At 39.1% G+C, this 22,323-nt stretch overlaps 1 protein-coding gene across 3 annotated transcripts in view; it reads left to right on the top strand.

Annotated features, from left to right (window-relative positions):
- Positions 1 to 22,323, top strand: part of LOC124161535 (protein dopey-1 homolog) — a 92,484-nt gene that overhangs the window by 9,588 nt on the left and 60,573 nt on the right. For 2 of the 3 annotated variants that reach the window (XM_046537902.1, XM_046537901.1), the window contains exons 9-16: positions 1,506 to 3,241; positions 5,075 to 5,377; positions 7,401 to 7,698; positions 16,223 to 17,557; positions 18,478 to 19,194; positions 19,982 to 20,174; positions 21,249 to 21,406; positions 21,834 to 21,911. In XM_046537902.1, the coding sequence (XP_046393858.1) occupies positions 1,506 to 3,241; positions 5,075 to 5,377; positions 7,401 to 7,698; positions 16,223 to 17,557; positions 18,478 to 19,194; positions 19,982 to 20,174; positions 21,249 to 21,406; positions 21,834 to 21,911 (4,818 nt within the window). The remainder of the gene's footprint in view (positions 1 to 1,505; positions 3,242 to 5,074; positions 5,378 to 7,400; positions 7,699 to 16,222; positions 17,558 to 18,477; positions 19,195 to 19,981; positions 20,175 to 21,248; positions 21,407 to 21,833; positions 21,912 to 22,323) is intronic. The other variant, XM_046537903.1, reaches the window with a different exon arrangement.

Here is a 22,323-nt window from a genome sequence, read left to right as displayed (position 1 = left end):
AGTGTTATAAAAAGTTGGTGAGCCCTTCCTCCTCTCTATCTCAGCTTTACCCCCATTTTAAACAAAATTGGCATTTCCTTCCTTAGCACATTCGCTGTGAAGTTAAATCTCCCATACTTAGTTCAGACTGCAGTTGAACCAAGTGGTGTGTCTCAGGTGTACTTCATTCTGCCCCGTGTGACCCACCAGTGGGTCACAGTACATTCTTCTTCCTGCCCCGAAACTGAATTTAAACACGAACTTCATACTTTTCCAAACATTTTAATTGACCTTGATTGGTTTCAGTGCCTCAGCACCATTCTCAAGAGTTAAGGTGAGGTTTGGGGCCTTCTGCCTACGAGAGCAGGAGTAGGGAAAGTGGAGGGCCCACTGCGACTTAGTACTACACTAGAGGCCCTATAGTGTGAGGCTCTTCCGGTAAATTGCCTCAAGATTGTGTCACACACCCTTGCAGTGACTTGATACCTCTAATTTCTGGGCTTTCACAACCTGGGTATTAGATTGAGACGAGTATTGTGAGGAGCTACCTGGGTGTGCCAATTCAGGTGGCACCAATCCTATTTTTTTATCTTAAACTCCATTCTGAACTGACTTATAAAGAGTGGGATCATACAGTGCACAGAGTGTCTGCATTTCTTACAAAGTTGCACTCTGATTGTAAGTGGTGGACTAAGTTGTGGATGGTTGGCCATTTGGCTTGGAACCATCGAGTCTACAAGGAGTATAACCCATGACTGGGTCATACTCCACCCTTGTAATGGATGATTTTAGTCCTGTTGGCCGGGAGAATTCACGGATAGGTCGCACTAAACGCACAGTTGCACCTCAACATACGAAATGTTAAGGTTGCCTGATTAGTCACTCTGACACTGTGAAGAGTATTGCTCTCTCTCTCTCTCTGTGCATATATTGTGTATAGTTTAAAAGGGGCCTCATCAGCACTCTTGGAACCCAAAGGAAAAAATCTTTGGCATGCGAATAATTGTACAGTAGTTTAAAAAATTGAATAAAAAAGAATTAATAGTAGCGGGTGAAACTTTGTGGGAATCCTTTATCATAGGAATAGAAGAAATAGCCAAGTTAGATAAAAAGGTGAGCTCTATGGCCTCAAGGTCAACTGGGGAATGAAAAAACTCCAATGGCCATAACAGGGTAGTGAGAGGAAATTGATTTCCTCTAATAAAATGTTTTGTCTAACTTTAATGTCTTAGTGTCCGTTGCATTTTTTGTAGAGTGGGAGTGAGTTTGCCCTGTTACAGCCATTGTAGTTTTTTCATTTCCCAGTTAATAGCCAAGTTTTTATGCCTTCTATTCCTATGAATAAAAAGGTTTTTAGTGAAGATATGGAAAAATAATTAATTCTAGGATGAACAACTTGGAAAAGTCTTGGAATTTAGATAGCAATATCATAGATGAGAGTTTATTTGAAATGTGCTATTTATTTTAAATCTTTGGATGAATTTTCAATGTTTTGATGGTAAATTTTCATGTTTTTTTGCCTGCAGGACTTTGTATCTAGCATGCGAGGTGAGTTGTATTGGGGAGTCTTGCAAGAGTGACCCTCACAGAACAGCCAAACCTGATGCTGCCCCAAAATCCACCTCCTACAAAGGAAGCCAAGAACTGTTGAAGACAGCCAATCTGCTGTTTAGTACCTTAGAGCCATTTTATATTTGGCAATATGCTGGGTCCATGTTTGAGACTGCCTGTAAAAATATCAAAGAAAAGCAGAGTATTACAACCTCTACCCCCACATCTGTGTCTGATCATTGTGTTAATGGCTCCATGTCGACATCTGGGAAAAGTCAAAATTATGGTGACTTGAGGGCTAAAGGGATGGACCCAGGCTCTTCAAAACATTTAAATTCATCAAACGCAAGTGTTGGGGTGGTAAAACCTGTTGGTGCCCCTTGCCCAGATGTCCTAGAAGTGTGTGCCTTGACGGAGTTTCTTCTAGACATGGTGTCCCTAGAGACGTACGTAGAAATCCCAACAGAGCACTTACCAGAGCTGTTTCTCAAAGTCATTACCATCCTAATCTCGTATTGCAGCATACTGTCTCTTAATGATATCACAAGCTCCCTAGGATTGTGCCAAAAAATACTATCCAAAGTTCAGCCGTCTTCTAATTTCCAGCAAGACAGCTTGCCACCAAAGAAATCAACATCTGTGTCAGATACCTCCAGGAATGGAGGGTACAAAATTCCTGTCCAACCGAGCTTAAGCAATGGCCAAGTGGTTAGGAAACACTCGGAAGGTGACGGGATGGACTTAGAGTTCTCTGATACCAAAGATCTGAAACCAAAGCATAGTGTCAGTAGGAGTCGCTCAGCATCTGATGTGTTCGACAAAAGGCATGGCAGTGAAGCAGACATGTCTGATGGGGAGGGGGAGAGTCTTAAAGACACCACCGACGATACTTTTGAAAGTGCAGTCGAGGCTGGGAACAGTGAAGACCTGTGGATAGAGGGTGTGCACAATGACGCTGAGGCTTTTGGAGTTTCCTCTGCGGGTCACAGGCAGCAGTCTGTGATGCAGGAGTGTTTGAGACAGTACGAAGATTTTTATGTTAAGTTCACCTGCTCGCGTGTGTTTGATAGCAAGATTGATGTGTTATTATTGTTCACCCTTCTCCTATTACCACGCAATGAAACCGACAAGGATAGAACTCAGTATTTAATGAACCTACTTCAAAAGTGTATAGGTGATGAAAATTTGCACGAACAAAGGAGTGCAAAAAATGTTAGACCTTCCAGAAATCTGAATAATCATTCCAGTACCACGGATGAAAAATTTGTTTTGAGGAAGGATGGTAATAATTCCTCAGAGAAGCTTCAGTCGTCCAGGAGTGGTAAAGTGAAGGAGGCAGGTCAGGTGATTCCCTTAGATAGCATTGATAAAATCAGTGGCATTGTCAAATTCAGGAAAGCTGAGTCAGAACTCTTGGAGGAGGCAGTGCGTCGAGCATGCAGTCTACTGGTGGAACTCTCAACCTTCCCAACCTACTGTTGCCCTGGCTTCCCTGCCCTCACCTCCCTCACCAGCGAGGACGTCAAAGACTCCAACCTTCCCCATTGGCTTCAAGTGCTCCTCGTTTGCTGCTGCATGGGCGAATCCAACTCTTCGATCCAGCTGACCAGTGTGGCAACCTTCCTCGACCTAATTGCTCTTCTTCGATCTGTCACCTTGACTTCCCCAGATTGTTTCACTCAGAGGGAAGAACTTCACTTTGGAAACTCTGGTAAGACACTGTTTTCTTTGTTCCTTTGGTATTGTTTTATAATAACTTATTTATTTTTCAGAGGGATAAATTTTATGTGGTCATTTGCTTGCATGCAAACTTAAAAATTTGAGTAATTTTGCCCCAAAATTTGCCGATGATTTTGCCTCATTTGATGAACAATATGTTAAAATACATATCCCGTATTTAGATATACATTACAGTCTGAATGGAACAAAGTTAAGGGGGCTGGAAGTTCACTTAATTTTAACCAAACTTTGTTTTATGACGGCTTTTATCTTGTGAACTTTGAATTGAGCTTCAAACCAAGCTTACTGTAGTGATATTGTGGCAATTGTTTCATAGCCTCTCTCAGATAAGGGAAAAAATGTTTGAATGCATTTAGAAGTAGAGCTTCCATCCAAATCGACCGAGAAAACTGTGATCATTCTTCATTTACTTCTAAAGAATTTTTCACCAGAGGTTCTCTAATGAACGAACCAATTCAACTGTCTTTTGCACAGTTTAAATAGTACGTAAATAGTTTAAGGGGTTATTTGGTTGTGCCATCATCAAACATTCATAAAATTTGTCTGATTTCATTTGAAAAATTTTGCCTAACTTCAGAAGGTGCATTGGGGAAATTTTCGGAGACAAGCCACTGTTTGGAGAGATGAGGATTTCTTTCAGATTGGGCAAGGCTACAGTTTAAATCTTGGTCAAACATTGAAGGGCGATGCTGAATTATCATAAATGGGCAGTATGATTCAGGGTTTAATGATATTTTAAGTAATATAGTGATCCTAATTATTTACCTATAGATCTTTGCTGTCTGGAATAAGGGAAGCTTTTATAGTCAAGCAAATCATAAAATATATCTTGTCATCATCAATCATAAAATACATAATAAATTTATAATAAGGGGGACTTATTTCACTATGCCTATGTTGATAATGGAATCTTTTTAATGGCTTTAACACCTTGAAGAAAGATCTGAGGTTTTCCCGGCGTATGATGTTGTTGAAGTTTATTCGGGATTGCCACCGGATAAGGTTCTCCATCTCTGCTGACGTTTCGATGGCCGAGTCGTCCATCGTCATCAGGGCTTGAAGGAGGTTCATTTCATCAGGGCGTAAAAGGATGTACGTAAACCCTTGTCCAATTCCTAACTGTATACGATATGAATAAAAGTATATAAAGCAATAGGGTAGTTTCTTTCACCAAAGAAAACGAAAGGCATTGGTTGCGATTCGTTACCCACCATTAGTGTATTCATAATATACAAAGTATTTGGTTTAAGAAAACCCAGTTTAGACGAATGGCAATGGTCAATTTTAACCTCATTTAAAAAAGGCCAGATTGGCGCCCATGCGATGCCACTCCACGTGACGTCACATGGATCTAGTTTCTATACGAGCAGATAGGAGTTTTACACCGTCTGAGATTAACAATGCTTGCATGAGGCACATAGCTCAGGGAAACATCTCTTAATAATCACTTATTAAAATTGTCTAAGGTTGGAAAGTTTCATTCATTTGATAAGGTATTAATAATCCTTATTTAAGCCAAGCGCTACCTGCTAGCAGCCTGCGGCGCACATATTCTCGCCCCAAGGTCACCTCACTTTGTGGCAGCAGGAACCAGAATGATGTCACACAGGCTTTTCCCAGCATTCATTCTTAGCTGCCGCGTTTTCATGCACTTGAAAATTTTCGCTTTTCATTTAATCGCAAAATATCGATATCATCGTTAAAAAATCTTAAAGTGTGACATGTGTACTTCAGGATTAATAATCTTTCGATTTAGGTAATAAAATAATAATAATAGGAAGCCACCCTATTCTTTTAATTGCAGATGATGGCAGAGGTATTCCAAACACCACTCGGGATGGTACCATTCCGACTTCCCCGAGTGGAGCCGACAGGGGTGTAGTCTCTGTGGTCATTGTCCCCCTCCTCACCCCATACCACTTCCATTTCTTGGAGCACAGAACCAATGTCTTTCATTCTGTGGCGGAATCGCTGTGGAGCTGCTTGGGGCGGCAAGGCTCCGCCCGACCGTGGGCTGTGCGCCTCTTGTATCTCCTCCACAACGCAGTTCCTGATGGTTGCAGTGATGTGGTCGAAGATGTCATTCTAGAATCTATGGTCAACCTTGGTAAGTTCTTTTTCTTACTGTCTAATTAGAGTGAAGCACATCAATGTTGAAGTTGATAGAGGTAACAGTTCACTTTGTTAAGTCATGTCGAGACGTAAGTTAAAAGGTGCCAAAGTACTATTTAGACTTCCCCTATGAATCTCCCTTACGTTCTCACCCCTCTCCTCCCACAGCCTGACTCCCCATGGAGTAAGAAGATTACTTATATACTTGTTATTGACTGATTATTCTATGACTTCATTTTTATTTATAGATAAGGGTCAAGTTCTTAATTTCCAAATGCAAATTTTGAGCTTGAGTATGAAATTTTTGCTTGAGTATGTTGATAAAATAAAAAATAATTTTAATGTCTCATAATGCCTCAAAACTCTTGACAAAAGTATTTTTCTGTTTTCTAGCTATTGAATCATTTCATTTCCGTACATCCTAATACTCATAGGCATAGATTTAGCGGATGGAGTATGAAAACTCAATCGCCTGTAAAATTGAATTGTACTGTAACAATGAATAATTCAAACTTACTGTACCATTTTAGTTAGTTATGTTCACAATGCAAAATATATCTTCAATGACGAGATATAGATGTCAATTACTGCCAAACTTTCAAAGCTGCATATTCATGCCTACTCTTAATTTCTTCCTCTTTTTTTTCAATTTTAATTCCCTTCTTGATTATCAAGTTCCAAAAATACTTAAATATTCATGACATTGAACTATTCGATTTGCTCATCCCTATTTTTATAACGTGTTTTATGATTTGAAAAATCTACTCTCCAATCATCACCATCATTAATAATCATCAATCTTAAGGTTAGTTTGGTGCAGCTCTCCACTCAGTTCTTCTGTCACCTAATCTTTAAAACACCTACATAATTCTCTCACTCTACATCCTTCATCACCTCATCTGTGTATCTCATACTTGTCCTACATCTTGACTTTGGTGGTAGAGAGGAATGGCCTTGGCTTGGCCGTTACTCTGTCTTTCAATGAATATTTTCACTGGACACTTCTGTCTTATAATGTGGCTGATCAAATTGTCCCATTTTCTACCCAAGGATTTCAAAAGACTTCTCACCTTCTTTTCCAAGAATTCCCACATTATGTAATTACTCAATACATAATTCACCATTCTGATCTTCACCATTCTTCTATAGTGCTGCACTTTGAAAGCTTCCGACCTTGATTTCTCAGATGCTGTCATTGTCCATGCCTCACTAACGTAAACAGGGCTCCCACTCAACTCCGAAAACCTTAAAACCACGAATAAGCCGTGAATTTCGTCTATCGTGAAAAAACCTGGAAATAGCCGTGAATTTCATCATAAAACCTTTAAAAAATCTCTCAAAGTTATAGAAAAAGAACTAAAATTGACAGATCAAAAGATAAAAAGATATTTCAATCTTGTTTCAAGGCCGAGCCACATACGGACACTCTCCACACATTTATCTCCACACGTATAAGTGCAATTATTGGTCTTTGTGCCATGACGACACATTGATCTTGAGCCTGTGATTGGAAGACCGGCAAATAAAGTGTTCATTAACCCTGGTGAAAAATACTTCTTTACTTCCCTACCTCACTGCTCCCTCCATTTTGTCACTCACAACCTTAAGCTTCACCTAAATTCTGATATCGATAGGTACCGTCATGAGAAATAGCACTTTCATTGCTAGGTTTTAATTCATGGTGCCTGTCGCTGTTGATAAATTTTTAGTTAACGTGCGGGCGGTGATTGTTACGTCATCAATATTTCTGCCTAAAATGGCTTATCAACAGACCGTGAATAAGACAATATTTATATTAGACACCGTGAAAACCTGGAAAAAACCGTGAATTTTATAATTTAGCTTGAGTGGGAACTCTGGTAAAGAAGCATACTCCAAACGTAAGCTCCAATGAACTGCTTCCTTTCTTCGATGCATGTATTTTCTTCCGTGAGAAGACTCCCCTTTCTGAGGAATGTCCTTTTCACCTGGTCTATTCTACGCTCCCCTAACGAGGGTTATTGTTGGTGTTATTGCAGGCAGCACCGAGTCTTTTGATCGCTTTACTGCTCTCTGGCATTTGGGCCGTGATGTGGAGACCATGTCTGGGAGTCGAGTTCCGTTGCTGGGAGATCGCAGCAGTGGCCGCTCCTTTGATCGAGCCCTTTTGCGATGCCTTGATGCTCTGGCATTGCTCCCAGCATCCCCCGCTCGTCTTCGCACCGAGGCTTGGCTGCTGCATTCCCTCCTGCGTGGAGATGCGTCGCGCATTCTGGAGCCGCTTCTACTCATGCTACTGGAGCCATCCACGGCACGCATTGGTGTGCTACATGTCAAGTAAGATAATCGTACATCCACTACCTATGTGCCTTCTTTGTGCCATCCCTTCTATCATCTTGGTCAAGTGCATTCAACTCAAGTGCATGACATCTAACGTTAAAACCATGGTCGGGAATAAATATTAATGTGAAAGTACAAAGTTCTTCTTTTTAATGTTAATTATGAATCGCTTACACCAAGTTACGCCTCAAACAATCAATTTTATTAGTGATGGGTCGGTTCGATTCCTCGATTCTTCGATTCCTCGATTCTCGACCAAGAACCGGAATCGAAAACGAGTACTTGCCAAGGTGAAAAATCGATTCCGATTCCAGTAGTACTTCAAATAACAAAATATACGACCGCGTTTCCAACAGTCATTTGAATTTTTGCGCCACGTAATCGTATTAACAAAACACATCTTCCAGGGATGTGCGAGTACTCGAAAATTCAAGTCGATCGAGTAGTTGGTACTCGACTCGAGCGTTTCGAGTGGCATTACGAATGTCGAGTCGAGTAGTTAAGGACAGAGCTTTCGAGGCTAGTAGGTCCAGCAATCTGCCGACAGGAAGCGCTATCATGAAAGTCATGTAATAATGCAGTTTTTAAAGCCGATAAGTCATTCTAATGCCTTGGCCTGGTAGTTTCAGCTTGCCGAATACACTATAGTTGTCGACGTGGGCGCCGAATACCTTTACTCCAGCCGCGGCGGCCGATCGTCTTCCTACCCGGCGCACACTGTTCCGAAATCGGAAAAAGCTGGAATAAAGTCCAAAATGACCTTTTTGGGGATAGAGACTTAAAACTTAGCGTAAATACTCATAAATCATTACCAGATATAGATCTATATGCCATTTTGCATAAATACAAACCTTAAGTGAGATACAGAGGCCCAAACATGACCAATTTTTCAATGCCACGTGAGATATCATTTTTCCTCAAAAAATCCTTGAATTTATCCAAGTGGTTATGCGTTGGTATGAGTTTTATGGAATAAAAAACGCAATATTCCTTTGATCTGGTGCTTTGCCTATACTTTCAATGACTTTTGAAGATATTAGCTCTCATCTGTCAGGTTTTACAACGCAAAATGGCCGACCCGTTTTTCACGTGAAATTTGACATAAAGTATAGACATTATCTTTCGTTTACGTAAAATATAACTCGGAAAATTTGATCCACAATATAAAGTAGAGATTTCTAAAGATTACTAATTAGAAATCTTGGAATCAAAAGTTTGTAACGAAGGAAATAAGAGCGATTTTTCAATCGCGCGTCAAGGCTGAGCTACACGCCGCGGAACTCTAAGGCTCGGTAACTGAGGCCGATTTTTCAAGTTTTTTAAAACATTAGCCTTGAAAATCGTCATTAAAAGCATGGATAATCATCTTAATTGACTTCAAACACTAAACTGAGGATGTTAAAAAGGATTATGTATAGATCGACTAGACTATTTAGCGCATTACTCGAGTGAAAATGCTAAGGATTGGATATTTTTCGGAACCATCCCACGCATAAGAAATATGGCTCGGGTATTGAAGTAAAGTGAAGAGATTAAGTCAGCATGATTAAGAGAGAGAAAAATGAACTGTTTCCGTGAAAGGCAACAACCGATACCCTTTTTCCCTTTCCACATTCGCCGAGGTGAGTCGCGCGTAAGGGGGAGTTTTCACACCACAAGCACAGTCTAAACATATCGTTGATATAATTTTTAATAAAAATTCCTAAGTCTCCGAAATCTTGCAATTTTGGTAGGAAAGTACTTGCTCAGTCACACAAGTGTGTAGCAAAAGGCAATTTTCTGCAGGCAGTAATAATGTAACATGGAGACGTCAAAACCTGCTGGCTGAGCATGTAGAATAATTGGTTTTTCTGCTTGAGAATTTGAAAGGACCAAATATTACATGATTCATATACGTAGTATGCAATCTTTATTACAGCTATGAAAATTTCTGTACTCAGGGCTCTCCCTTGTAGTTTGGATGCATATATATGGTTGACATATTATGAGTGCCAATATTCTAAAGTAGTAGTAGTATAGTATATTTTATTATCCAAAGACCAGATTACACTGGTATAGGAGTCGTCAGGTAACATAAAAAATAACACAGGTACATAAAAAAAATAACACAGGTTCATAAAAAAATATAAAAGACAAATAATTATGCACTATTACCCTGAAGAAATTCATCTACAGAATAATATAATTTATCTAGTAAAAAGCGTTTAGCTTGTCTTTTAAATGAACCAGAAGTTTTACAATTTTTTAAACTGGATGGTAATTTATTGTACAGGCGTAACCCTATAGTTTTTGGACCTAGAAAGGCTGATTTAGTCCTGACATAATTATAATGAATGGTATCATGACCTCTTGTGTAATAATCATGGACATCACAGTTTTTAGGGAACTCATAGAAATTAGTTTTGATAAGCATGAGGACAGAAAGAATATACACACATGGGAGTGGGAGAATATTGAGTCTTTTAAAAATAGGTCGACATGGGGCATTATAAGGAGCAAAGACCATAAGTCGTGCAATTTTCTTTTGCAGCCTAAAAAGCTTAACTGAAGCAAGTGATGATCCCCAGTAAATAATGCTAGTAATGATGCGGGAGTAAAATTGGCCTTAATAAAGTGTTAACAGCACGTCAGAACTAACAGAAAATCTAATGAAACGTATAAGAAAACAAGTGGAGCATAGAATTTTAAGTAGATAACAGATATGTTCATCCCAAGATAGATTTGACGAGATTGTAAGTCCTAGGAATTTAACAACTTGCGCTTGGCGCATAAATTGACCATCATGGGCAAGATTAAGGTCAACACCATGTTTTCTCCTGAGATTAAAGTGCATGGCTAGGGATTTATCAACATTTATATCTAAGCAATTTAAAGAACACCAGTCACTCAACTGCTGAAGAAGTATTTCACTTTTCTCAATTGTGCACTGTAGTGATGTGGATGAAACTAGAATGTTAGTATCATCAGCATAAAGGACAATCTTTGAACAGTCTGTTTGTAGATTATGAGGGAGATCATTAATATATATCAGAAATAATATAGGGCCCAAAATAGATCCCTGAGGGACTCCACAATAAACATCTTTAGGCGTGGAGTTGTACACAGAACCTTCAATATTCAAACTAACTCTTTGAGATCTATCAAATAAATAGGATTGAATCCAGTTATTTGGGATACCACGAATGCCTAACTTTTCCAGTTTCTTTAACAGTAAGTGATGGTTAACATTGTTAAAGGCCTGTGAGAAGTCAATAAATAAGCCCACGGTATCTAATTTGTTATCAAGTGATGCAAGAATGAAATCCACAGCATCATGCACAGCTGTTGAGGTGGACCTATTTTTTCTAAAACCATGCTGGCTTGATGAGATTAGGTTATGTGATTCTAGAAATGACACAAGTCTAGCATAGAAAACTTTCTCAAATATTTTGGCAAACAGTGACTGCAGAGAAATTGGGCGATAGTTACTCAAATCATTGGTATTACCCTTCCGTTTGAAGATTGGAATGACTTTGGATTCTTTTAGTACCTTTGGAAATATACCTAATCGAAGGGATTCATTGACTAGGAACAACAAGGGGTCCAGAATATAAGGATAAGATGCTGAAATGATTCTACCAGGAATACCATCATTACCAGGACTGTGATTAGAGCCCAACCGAAGTATTATGGTTTTGAGTTCAGTGACTGTACATGGGGTGAGAAAGAAAGAATGAGGGTTGTGTTGAACTGTTGCCAGAACATCGAAGGATGAAGGTATCACAGTATTTGCTGGTGGTGAAAAGTGTTGCACAAATGCATTGGCAAGATAGGAAAAATTAGAGGTAGGGTTACCACCTGTATCTAGTGGGTTAGGCAAACAGGTTTTAATAATGTTTTTATTACTGTTGATAATGTTCCAAATTTCTCTTGGTTTATTTGATGCTGCTAAAATCCTATTATCATTAAATGAACGTTTAGCATTGTTTAGTGTTTTACGATAGACCTTTTTCTGTAGTTTATATTCAGTCATAGCTTCCGGGTTATTTGATACCTTACACTTGAAAGCTAGTTCCTTGAGCTTGACAGACATCTGTTGAATATCACTGGTTACCCACTTTTTTGCGCAACGATTGGTGCGTGCCATGCATGTAAGGGGAAAAGAACAGTTGAATTTATATAGAAACCTATCATAAAACAGGTCAAAACTAGAATCAAAGTTATCTCCATGGTACACATCTTGCCAATTTTCAAGCCTAATATCACTCAGGAAAGAAGCAATGTTTACTTCACTAAAGAGCCGCTTAAAAGTTCTGGGCCTGGATAATTAATCAAGGGGAAGTACAGCAAGTATTGGATAGTGATCAGATATATCACATTTCAATACCGTTGCATCTAAACAGTTAACATCAACATTTGTAATTATGTTATCAATTAAGGTTGATGTGTCGCATGTGACTCTAGTGGGTACATCGGAGATAACAACCTGTAAATTATAACACAACAATAAGTTCATAAAGTCCTTCTTCTCAGTACTATCACTCAACATATTACAGTTAAAATCCCCCATTAGCATAATAATATCATCGGGATGACAGTCAACAAGTTCACAAAGGAGGCAATCCAAATTTTTTAAAAACCCTTGAAAATCACCAAGTGGTGAACGATACGTTGCAACGCAAATAATGGACTTGGAACCAGTAACAATCCTGGATATCGCACATTCGAAAACCTGTTCAATGCAGAAATCACACGAAATTTCGTGAACACTCGTAATGAGGTTATTTTTTACAAATAATGCAACACCACCGTTTTTCGTATAGACACGACAATACACGCTAACGAGATCGTATCCGGGTAATGAAAATGACGATACTTCCTCCTTTAACAGCCAATGTTCACAGATACAAACCACCTCAGCATCATGCGTGGTTAGTAGAACTTCCAGCTCGGGAACTTTATTTCTAATACACTGAATATTCAGTTGAAGGAAAGAAAGACCTTTTTGAGACACCGTTTGTCATAAGGTACTTTTGTTGTTGGCAACAACTGGACGCCTGGTACCTGTTCCCGAGGAGTAGAAGTAATACCTATCATGTAACACCGCTTTTCAGGTATGTTCTGTTTTGAAATTTAGCTATTATATTTTAATTACATGGTGATGATATGAAAGATGCTTTTGTCAACTGACTCTTTCACAGAGTAATATTTTTTAAAGTGGTTTTCTTATTGCTTGGAATTAAGTGATATTTTTCTTGGAGCCTATGGCATCAGAATCGAAGGAATCGGTATCGGTAGAATCGGAACCGAAATGTCAGAATCGGAATCGGCATCGGAATCGATAAAATTTTGGAATCGACCCATCACTAAATTTTATCGTTAGAAGTAATGAGCTGTAAATATTTTGTAGGAAACACTGAGCATGAGATTCAAGTACCTTCACACCAATGGCAGCATTCTTAGTAAAAAATTAGTGTGGTATCTGGTGAAATTAGCGAGCAATTTTTGGAACACTGAGTTACATATCATCTGCTTTTTATACATGATATGTTAATGCCAAGTGTGAATCATGGAAGAAAAGGTCTTGGGATGAAAAATAACATGGTAACGGTGTAAAATGGGGAAGTTAACATTTTTCTTGGATATCCTGGGGTAGTGAATTTTGGGGAAGTTAAATCTGGATAAGACATGGGTGTGGCTAAGGAGCAACTCATCTCAATTTAAATAGTGTCCATAACAGTTTGAAGTTAGTTCTTCAGAAGATTGATGGATGGAATCCAGTCCAAACTAATTTTTTTCTATAAACGTGCTGAAGCTGTGAAGCTAATTTTTCATGACATGCTAACCAGTGGCGGTTTGCCCATAAGGACTCTCGGACGCCGCCCCTCCCAAATATTTGAAAAAGTAAAAAAAATAAGTATCCATTAATATATAATTATACATCTGATTAATCAAAGCGTTTTTTCAGTCCCATACATCGAAAGTGTTGGAAAAACACGAAAAGAAATAGCGCGAGAAGTTCGTATTTGTAGCCGTGGGGCGCTGGCCAGAACGTCCCAATCCATCCCCATGCAGTTATATGGAGAGTGGTAGTGGTGGGGGCCGCTGGTGCTATGACGCGTCTAACGTTGTGTCTTATGGAAGTCTTGGGACGTCGTCCGAAAATGCGCAGAGCGACGAGTGAGTTGACATCGCTGCGCAGGCCGGCGGGCGTATAATCTGGCGTCTACTTGGTGCTGCCACAGAAAAGGGACCTACGGAATCAGAATGGTCTCTGTACTGGGTGTAGTTATACGATTTTAATTTTTAATTACTGGTAGGTATTGCTACAGTAAATAAATTATCCCATTATGCTTGCGTTTTTTGGTGTTTGAATTCCGGAACACAAAATCCAACCAGTTAAAGGCCGTATTGACGAAGGAAAACTATTCTCGAGTATTTGACACAGTTCTGTTATGATTACGAATTTCAAGAACCTTGGGGAAACTAATATTATAATATTTATGCCTTAACAATGTATTCATATCTTCCCGATGATCATAAATGCGGTACCTATTTTTCAGGTAAATTTATCAAAAGACCTGCAGTATTAGGAAAAATCAGTAAACATTCCCCACTAATTTATAATTTAAGAAATAGTTGCGTGCGTGATAGGGTGAAGGATTAAATATGATTTAAATCGTTAAGCGCGACTTTAAATAGAGTCATTCAATTAATGTCATGAAGTGCCGCGTACAATGCACCTTTTGTGTGTAGGTTCATCATTTTTCTAGCCGTCCTTGTTGTATTAGTTCATGTTCACCTAATTCCTCAGCGGTAGAGCGGTAGCTGTCTGACGGGAAATGCCCACTTGGGTCTGATTTAAGTGGCCTCGAAGAGTTCATATCAGTGCGGAAATCCTTACAGCTCCCATCTGTGGCTCAGTCGAGTCGTCTTCTTTTAAGATCAAGAACTTATGATTTCGAAGACACGGTTATTCCAAATGCGACCCGTTGGCGTCTCGTGTGTTTACCACATATGAATCTTAGACTCAAGGAGATGGTCCGTGACGTCCTTTGTTTGCTTGAATGCCTTTGCTGACCTTAAATTCGTCCCTCAGCTGAATCAGCATTAGTGGACCACGACTTCTATCTCCCTTGAGTCGTCCTTATAGTAACGGCAAGACTCTCGGAAAGAACGGAGTGAAATGAGTTCAGACATCATTTTCGAGGAGTTAATTGTGCGTAATTGCCGATTAAGAAGTTTCTTAGTGCTGTGTGTACATTCAAGAAGACAATTTTGAATTAATCAACAGTGCTCGTTTTTTTAAGGGAAATATAGGGAAAAATTGTCCCAATTCTGTGTCCTGGCACCTTGTTCTTTTTGGTCGTATTTTTCGTCGGCCTATTTTGTGTCGTCCCTTGTTTATTTATAGACTAGTGCCCTTGCCATGTGTTCAATCAGAAAGAAATTGTTGTCCAGCGCTGATTTCAACGAACGTGTAATTGATCACTTTGCTGGACAAAATGAAAGAAGAATGGACTTTTGCAATATAACTAAAGGCCTGTGAGTATTTCATATTTTGTTAAAAATGTGTGAGAAATGTTTAATTGTTGATTTTAAATCATACTGTATTCAAGAAGCAACGCGAAAACCGCCATCAAAGTTTACATCTGCAATAGCAAAGCGCGCGAATTCTAGTAGTGTTTGTTGCCTAGTGGAAGTCAGTGACACTCTCCTCCCTCCTCAGGTGTTACAAGTGTCATTGCTACCTAAATCATTGCAAATGTTGTATAGATTTGACAAATAACGCATTATGATTGCAAAACGAACAACAGAAGTGTATTGCGGGCATATCCGCATGAAGAATGTAGACGCTAGAACCTAAAGTTACGTATTTTCGTTTGTATTTGCAAAATATCGCAGCAAATATATTTTTATTCTTCAAGATAAATACTAAATACTTTGGTATTAAATATATTGATCAGTATCATCGAGAGTCCGGACTAAGCCGATCCGTATGACCGAGAGTCTACTGCATTTAGTATTTATTAATCAAGCTTTATTAGGAAACCTAGGTATTTTTGTTGAAAAAACGGAACGTATGGCATCACAGAATTTAATTCCTAGATTGCCTTAAAAACTTAATAAAATACAGGAAATATTAAAAAATTATGACCCCCCGGTGGAGTGCGCCCCCCTAGCATTTGACTCACGAGCCGCCACTGATGCTAACTTAAATTAATTGCCAATTTTTCAATTTATTGGCCTAAATCCATTTTTCTTGCCGTATTTTCTTTTATTAATATTGGCAAAAATAACAGAAGCATAAAAATGACAGTAATTTGACTGTGCAAAAAATGAAGTTTTAGTAAGGTCTTAATTATATGCTAAATTATACATCTTTCTCTCTTGGTTAATTCAAAATAGGAGTTTAATGTTGCAATAAATGTAGTAATGAAATTTTCTTATATGACTATGGATTTGGCTGTTCTTTCTGCTGTGAAAATAATTTTCATTCAGTGAAGATATTAATTTAAAAATATTTCTGTCATGCTTTCAGGTTACAAGGTTCTGATCAAGATCTTTCTCCTTTAAGTAGTCTTGGTAGTATTTGTAAAAATGCCAAGAATTTAAGCTCTGAAGAAACTGTAGAATCAAAAATATATGCCGTTAGTTCTGTTGATGGCAACGTAAAGTACCATGTGTCTGGACATTCCTCCTCTCAACCACTATTTTCTCGACCTTCTCATGTCCCAAGAAGAATATTTGCCATCACTTCCCTGCAGAGAAATCACAAAAAGAAGACGGGCAGGAGTGAGACTGAAAGCTTAGTTCATGGACGTCGTTTCCTAGCAAAGGACTCTGTGGAGAATTCTGCCATCAGCAGCGTTGTCAAAGGGAGCATGTCGGTGTTTGTGAATCCATTCTCTGCAAATATAGGTGCGGCAGATGACATGAAAGCCGAGGCTTTGAAGTTTTCAGAGAGCGATGCTAGCAGTGAAAACACCCACGGCCTGAGGGCCGGTTCATCATGCTCTGACCTGACTGAAAATGCCATCCCCTTAAAGACCATAACGATGAAATCGGAGAGCTTATCTGCTCCATCTGTGGTGGAAGTTAAAGGGTCAGTACCGGTTAAGGACTGGGACGAAGCGGATCTGAGCAAGGACGACACCATCTCTGAAACGGAGAGCTCCAGTGAGGATGTGGAAGAGGCAGAAGCTGCGATGGTGGATGACCTTCAGAGTCTGGACCTTGGAGAGGAGGGTAGCGACAAGGGCAAGAGGAAGGGGTCCCAGAATAGCTCGGGTGAGGAAGAGTCGAACATGAGCACCATGCAGGTGGTTGAAGAGATTCTGCAAGAAATCCTCCAGTCGGTGGTGGAGAGGTGTGAGGGTGACGAGGCGGTGGAGGCAGAGGAAGGAGATGCGGAGGAACAGTTGAGCCCACGCGAGAGGAGGAAGAGTAACGCATCGGCCAGTGCGGGCATCGCATTCTCTTCCTCCAAAGCTGTCGTGTATCCCCTCCATTCGCACATGCTGCTGTACGTGAAAACGTACGATTCACACCGAGCACTCTATGCTCTCACCACGTTCGCTAATCTCCTGCGTGCCGACGCTCGCACTGTCCTCTGCGCAGCTGCGGCTGCTGGGATCTCGACTGGGCCTCGTGGAATGCTTTTGCAGACCTTACTCACTTGCCACAGAGAATCAGTTTTCGGCCGTGGTTTTAATTGTGGGTCCAGCTCAGGTCCTGGAAAATCCAGCAAGGATGAGAAAGGATCTACAGGCGTGTATGGTGATGGTGGAGTGTCAGTTTCATCGTCTGATGCAGCCACTACCTTCGCTAAGGGTAGCGGACCTTCAATTGGACGAAGCTCTGAGATGATGTCAAGGTAAAATCTCCTCCTTTGTAAATTTTCTTTTCAAAGTAAAGGGCAAAAATTGCAACTCATCATTTAAAGAGTTTTTTGCTTTATAGAACGCGTGGCTTCTTTGAGGGTGTATGAGCCTTGAACTCTTGATTTTTTACTATTTTTTTTGGAAAGCAATTATGTTTCAGAGCAGAAGAGCCCACAATGCCAATTCTTGCCATGCTTGAAAATATTCTAACTACAGCATACTCCTGATTTTCTGCATGCTAGAGCAGACGTCCTAGTAAAATTTAAACATTCTTTGTCTATTAGTAAATAAAATAATTCCCTTTCACAAAGAGGATTCTAATGGAAACAATAATCCCATTGTATCCTTGAATTAAAATGCAAATACATATATTGGTGCTTATACGTTCGATTAATTTTTTTATGAAGATCATGGAAAACTTCGTAAAACTAATTCACGGATAAGCCGTAACACGGATAAACCGCAGCCAGATAATCAGGAGTATACTGTACTTTGCCAGCCTCGGTGGCGCCGGGGTAAAGTCCCCGACTGCCAACCTAGAGGTCGCGGGTTCGAATCCTGCCTGGGTGGTTTGACCACCATCCAGGGCATTGATGTATGTGATTGTCAAACAAGTTAATTGTAAGAGAGGACTATGTAGTCCTAAATTCGCTTGTGAAAGAAAGACGACATTATTATTATTACTTTTTTGAGTTTGCCAGTTTGCCTGCCGCAAGAATTGAATGTATGGAAGATGATATAAAACATGTATAAAAGGATTTACACCTAAAGTAAAGATTTTAATTAGATGTGGATTGATAAGCTATGGAGAAAAAGAAAATTTTATGCCCAGAAGAAAGTCAGGTCAAAGGCTCAATGAGGAACCATGTGTTAACTCATTATACTTACAATTTTTGTTTCAAATTTCTTCCAGGGAAGCAGGGTCCTCAGCTTCCAGGGCCTCAAGAAGTGATGCAAGCATCCAGTCTGCACATAGACTAAGTTCTTCAGCGCCTACTCTCACATCCATTCCATCCCCTGACTCATCTTCGTCGTCTGCGTCATCTTTTAGAACGAGCCGACTCCTGGAAGTGGCCTTGGTCGTGTGTCTCTACTATATCCGTAGTTATTATCCTAACTTTTTGGGTGAATCGGTGAACAGAACTCGAAAGAATGCTTCTCTGGGCGTGGAGTCCAAGACTTCCAACTTCCCCGGTGACTTGGAATTGATTAGCAATCGAAAGGCTAAGCTGTTGAGTGCGGAGGTGCTCACATTGATAGCAGCTGAGTTGGTCCAGCTTTGCGGTGGTCCTGGCTCAATCGTGAGCAATGGCTCTGGTGGACATTTGGCATCTGGAGTTGGTCGAGGGTTTTCTTCATATGTTGGTGATTTGTTGAGTAGGTGTAAAGTTCAAAAAATAACCCTTCACTGCATCCTATCAAGTGTTCATAGCATGAAAAATTGCACAAGTTCCTCTGGTAGCAGTAGCTCAGACAGTGGGAAAGGAAAGAGTTCAACTTTTACGGAAGAAATAATCAGGCTCAATGATGAAAAGTGTGTCAATGAGTTGTTCTTAAAAGGAATGGAGGCTAAAGATGCCAAGGAATGTCCGTCTGCGCATTCAGAAAGTTTCCAGATACAGCTTTTGAGGTAAATTTCATCAAGAAACTCCCATCATGCATCTCTCTCTCGTCACCGGCAATTTTATGTTCAAAATTATTATTTTCTCTCCTTTTATTATGGTTCACTGGGGCTTTTTTCTGGGGTAACACAATGGGACAGCATCGTAGTAACTTTTCTTATCATAGGACTTCGCATAACTGTGAATGAATTAATGTTAAGATTGATATAACTTAAGCGCAGCTGAATTTCACTAATTTTTTCCTCCAGAAAAAATACCATCTGGTACCCATCATAATTTATTTATTTAATAAGGTAGTTAAAATGTCTGCTGTAAAATTATTACATGCTGGTTTCCCTACTTTATAAATGGTGAACTTATGGAACATGTATACCACTTATCAGATTGTTTGTTGTTAATCGTGTGTTGGATATTGATGGGTGCTCTTGCCGTTAAGTTTCTGTTACATTTCTATCAGTGGTCTGTGAATTTAATCGAGATTAAACCAGAATTTCTTTGGAATTATCTCTGAATCTTCTCTCCCACCAATTAAACAGAGATATCTAGGTAAAATTGAAATAGGTTACATTATTACTTTTGAATAAAGAAAAATTTTCTAGTCAGTAATTGTTGCCATTCATCGAACCCAATATGATTTAAGAAAAGGAATTGTTTATTATTTCAAATTCAGTTAACAGAAAGGATACATATTATGTCTATCATAATTTAACTAATGTCCTGTGAACTGCTATGGTGGAATTGCTAACCACTGTTCTGTCCCTCAGCATTGTTTTAAACTTCGTGCTTTATTCGTAGGCTTCTGCTTTTCCTAATCATGCTTGAGGATCAAGTAATCAGTCTGACCACAGAGGATGAAAACATATCCCGGGAGTGTGGTTCTTATGGTAATTCTCAGGAAGAAATGATTGTCCACCTCAAGTATCGTACTGGTCTGTCTATTCCTCAGCAACCTATGTTTTTGGCTGCTGTCATGAATGCGTTGAAATTGGTGAGTATGGCGTGGTTATCCTACTGTGTAGGACCATTGTTATTTGTCTGTGATTGGAAGGGTAGTGGTGTACCTGGTTTTGCAACTTTGAGAGGTTATTGTAATAATCAGCAAAACTGACCAAATTGTATCAATATTTAAGTTGCAATTCTTTTTATGCATTGATTGATGACTTTGGCCAGAATATTTGCCGCTAAATTTTGAGATTTTTAAAAATTCAGCAAAATTGTCCCTCGTATTTTTCTGTTAGAAATGTTTCTGTTTTCTGTTGGCATATTTATGGATATGGATATGTCAGATTTGTTTAATAATGGCTTTAAAATGTTAACATGCAGGTTTTATTCCATTTTTAATGGATTTGTTGATATAATACAGTATTTACTAAATTTTTCTAAGTATGCAGTCAGCAACCCACAACACACTTAATTGTTTTTCTCTGCATCTGCTCAAAAAAGCCAGTGACAGCATTTTCTCCTGTTGGTATCATAGAAACCATAGAAAAAAATGAATGAGAGAAGTCGAAGAGATGGGAACTGAGAGGTCACTCCGCTGTTGGACTGCCTTTTTTCACTTCATGTTTTCTAAACATGAATGGAGTTTCATATATACATATCTTTACAAACCTTTTTCCAAGGTCTGTGATCATTTCGCATCACATTACGCAGGCATGGATGAGTATTTCTTGGAAACCAAGGCCGAAGAGGGAAAATTTTGATTTATCTATTTAAGGTTTACAACATTGGCTATAATGAAAAACAGTTACTGGTGGCTTTCTTTTTATTTTCTTGTCACTCTGGGCAATTTTTGTGGGTGCTGTTTCTGAAGGCCATTGGTGAATGGTGGGGGAGGGATATTGTCCTCTGATAGGGAAGGTAGCCGTGTGAATTAGTGGACCTGGGCCTCGATGATGGCTTCTTCTGAGGTTGGGGCAGGGTCGGTAATAAGTTTCAGTGCATAGACATTGTTTTTTTATGTAAATGAAAGTATTTGGAAGAAATACATAATGTATGGTTTTGTTTCAGGATTACACTCTTCCAAGAGATGTGTGGGACTATATTTCTTAATTTTTTTCAGGACCACATGAGGCATTTACATCAGCATTGGACTAGCTTAGTCACATCTGCCTTGCCATATATGGGCCACTCGTTAACTCATGTTGTTATTAATGTGATAAATCAGCTGTGTTGTAACCTTGAAAAGCTTAGCCAGTTTTATAAACTTCAGCCTGCAAGGTTTGTATAGAAAATTTTTCTCTTGTATTTTATTTACCTAAAATATATCCTAGATAAATACTTCAAACCATTTTGGTGTTGATAAATTTTAAATGAGTAGATTAAATAAAGGTATTTGGGTAATTATCACAAATTTTATTTCCTTGATATTGGGCTCAGAATATCCTAATTTACTTGGGGAATATCTTTTTTGTTCTACCTGCTGTGGTTTACTTAATCTTAAAACTTCAACCAATTCCACACGAAATTCTTAGTGTATGTGAAAGCTAATATGTTTATGAAATAATCTTTCAGATACTGCAGCATTTTAGCCTTCCTAATTTGTGGTTGAAGGTTCTGAGTTTGCAAGAGTAGCCTAGCTTAAACGCTCAACATTATAGCATTGTAGATATATTTAAATTGCTGATGATGATGTTTTGTTCAACAGAAATGGGCATTCTAGGACAAATAGATGTCCTGAAGGTGGTTTTCGCAGTCACAATCCAGGGCAGTCCTGGAATTTGCGGTATGTCTAGTCACTCTTCCTTGTACAGGAATGTATCTTCTAACAGTGTACAAGGAAGGCATGTTTTCATTCTGTGGATTGGGATGATGTGGTTTGAAGTGACCATTATAGAGTTAACCTGCTTTAGAATGGAAAACTGAATGTTGGTATTTGTGGAACTATGAAAATTGTACTAACTTAAGATTTATTGTAAGCTTAATATTTATTATACAAGTCGTCAACCCAATAGAACTTTTTAAATTATATTTTCATGAGGGTTAGGTTTTATGCAATGAAGAGAAGCCTTCCCAATGTTTTGATTTCTTTGTAAAACAATACCAGGATTATATAGAGGATAAGAGTACATGTGAACTAAGAGAACTTGGATAAGAGTATACATATAAAGAAACAGAATTCCACTCTTACAAGAGTA

Source organism: Ischnura elegans, chromosome 6, assembly GCF_921293095.1.
Source record: "Ischnura elegans chromosome 6, ioIscEleg1.1, whole genome shotgun sequence".
NCBI lineage: Eukaryota > Metazoa > Arthropoda > Insecta > Odonata > Coenagrionidae > Ischnura > Ischnura elegans.
This window is presented reverse-complemented; position numbering and strand designations above follow the sequence as displayed.